At 43.0% G+C, this 2,486-nt stretch overlaps 1 protein-coding gene across 1 annotated transcript; it reads left to right on the top strand.

The window, feature by feature from the left end:
* Positions 1 to 958: 958 nt before the first annotated feature.
* LOC137809913 (uncharacterized) lies at positions 959 to 2,198 on the top strand. Its single transcript, XM_068610972.1, has 2 exons — positions 959 to 962; positions 1,606 to 2,198. Exons 1-2 carry the CDS (start codon positions 959 to 961, stop codon positions 2,196 to 2,198), a joined length of 597 nt encoding a protein of 198 aa, XP_068467073.1.
* Positions 2,199 to 2,486: the final 288 nt, after the last annotated feature.

Raw genomic sequence — 2,486 nt, 5'->3', positions numbered from 1 at the left:
CTGAGCTGTAATTGTAAAATTTGTTTCTGAAATTTGGATGCAAGAAAATTCAGGATCTTATCTAAATTTTGGCTTTGGAATCACCTAAAACGCATGCACCATTTTTTTTTAATAATTTTTGCAAATTTGGTGTGCAGTTAGGCCAGCTGGAGCGCTCAAGATTTGCACTCTGATTTTGTAAGATTTATCATTTTTTTTCTGTTGCTTCTTTTGACCTCATTCTTTTTTTGTCTTTTCTATAACACTTTAAACTTGCATTTTCCAGAAAATCAGAATTTTCCTATGGGTGGAAATTTTTTTTTAAACAAAACAGCCCAGAACAGAGAGATGATACAGGGGAAATCTGGAAAACTGGAAGAAAACAGCAAGATAACCAAAATTAACACAATGGAAATGTAAGAATGGAAATTGTGTAAGAACTAAGACACAATTATGAACTCAAACTAAAAATAAAAAGGCACCAAAGGATCAAAGAACAGCAGATTCAAACAATTTAAAGAGACCCAAAAGCAAGAAACAATCAAGCCAATAATAGGACTACTAAGAATTGTTGACAAATATGGATTCACATGACTTGACACAACATTTATAGATTCAGAAAATAAAGACTCAAAGCATAAAATGAAGCAATTATAAGAAAGCAATAAGGACTCAATTTCCTAAAAGAAAAACAGCCACACAATGGTGTAAGGAATCCTATCACAAGCTGCACAGAATTTGTTCAAGATCAATTGAACAATTGTGCTTTGGTTGGATCTTCCATAAGCACACCAAGAACAATTTAAAATATAAAAACAGCAAGATAAGTAAGGAATTGAAATGACAAAGATGAAATAAAGAAGAACTGAAATTAAAAGACCAAGCTACTCATCTTGAAGAACCAAAAGCTCATGATACCAAATGATGGCATTTTCATGTGTTCTTCTTGAATCAAAATAGTAAAAATGATGCGGAAGCAATGGGTGAGTGAAACAAAGCCCTCCTAGGAGTTGTGTTGGCTTTGAAGGTGCATGAGGAGTGTGATGTTTGAGTGGTTTGGCCAGCTCAAGGGAGAAAGGTGAAAGGATTGAAGTTTATAGCCTAGATTTCTAGGAGAAGTAAAGCTAGTGCACAAAATTGGCAGCATAACAATACTCAATTAAACTTGTCAAATACAATGAGTTAGCCTTCCTATTTATAGGCTAGTTTGGGACGTAAATGATAAGCTACATTACAAGGAAAAGAAAACCAAAATTAAATCTAAATTCTAGGGTGCAATGACCGGCCATACACAACCCTAGTTTCTAGAAGGTTTCCATCCAAAATGCTTCCTACACTATCCTATCTACTAAGTACCCCCAATGGGCCTTTATGCAAACATATACAAAGCCTTCTCTCTTCCATCCGTGGCCTCATTTGCTTGTGTTTGAATATGTTTGGCCATTGATCTTGTAAGGGGACCTAGACGGTCTAGCTCCAAGGGTAGCCTCCCTCCTTCACGTCCTAGACGCTCACCTTCACGTCCTAGACGCTCACCTTCACGTCCTAGACGCTCACCTTTACGTCCTAGACGCTCACCTTGGTCTTGGTCTTGGTCTAGACGCTCTCCTTGGCTTGCTTGGTTAGGTGTGCTTGGCCCTCCTCCATCATTTCTCATCGAAGATTATGAGCGCGGTGGTGCCACCAAACTTGGTGTTACCGGGGTGGAGGACCCAGAGACGCATCTGACAGCGTTTCACACCCAGATGATGCTCTCTGGGGGTTCGGATGCGGTGTATTGCAAGCTGTTTATGAGCACCTTGAGCGAAATTACTTTGGAGTGGTTCGTGAGCCTACCAGATGGCCACATCACCTCGTTTCAGCAATTCTCTAAGTTGTTCATGGAGCAGTATATTGTGAACAGGGCACCCCCAGTGGTGTCGTATGACTTGTTCGACGTGCGACAAAACCAAGGTGAGTCCCTCAAGGACTACCTTAGTCGTTTTGGAGCTCAGGTGGTGAGGCTGCCTAGCAAAGATGAAGATATGATGGTGCATGCGTTTAAGAAAGGGGTTATGCCAGGCCCTTTTACTGAATCGTTGATCAGAAGTCACCCTAGCACCTTCGCAGAGATTAGGCGTCGTGCTGTGGCGCACATCGTAGCAGAGACGGAGGTTTCTGAGAAGAGGGAAAGCGCGGTCCCGACCAAGTCGCGCAGAGGACCGGGCAGGTCTCAGTAGCCAATGAGGGTGCATGAGGCCAAAGAAGGAAAGAAGGCTCAGGGGAAGCATCGCCCTTACGAGCCTGGGAAGGATCAGGGTAGGGGGCGCGCGAGGGAGAGTAACGTGCCCCCCAGGTTTGATTTCGTGGTGGAATTGGCGGAGCTGATCGCCATTCCATCCATAGCGGCACGGTTGCGAGCACCAGAGAAGACTGACAAGGTGCTGGGAAGGAAAAAGAATGTGTGGTGTGAGTTTCACCAGGCTTATGGTCACTCACTCCACTCTTGTTTGGCGTTGGGACACCAA

Source organism: Phaseolus vulgaris, chromosome 2, assembly GCF_000499845.2.
Source record: "Phaseolus vulgaris cultivar G19833 chromosome 2, P. vulgaris v2.0, whole genome shotgun sequence".
In the NCBI taxonomy this organism is placed as follows: domain Eukaryota; kingdom Viridiplantae; phylum Streptophyta; class Magnoliopsida; order Fabales; family Fabaceae; genus Phaseolus; species Phaseolus vulgaris.
This window is presented reverse-complemented; position numbering and strand designations above follow the sequence as displayed.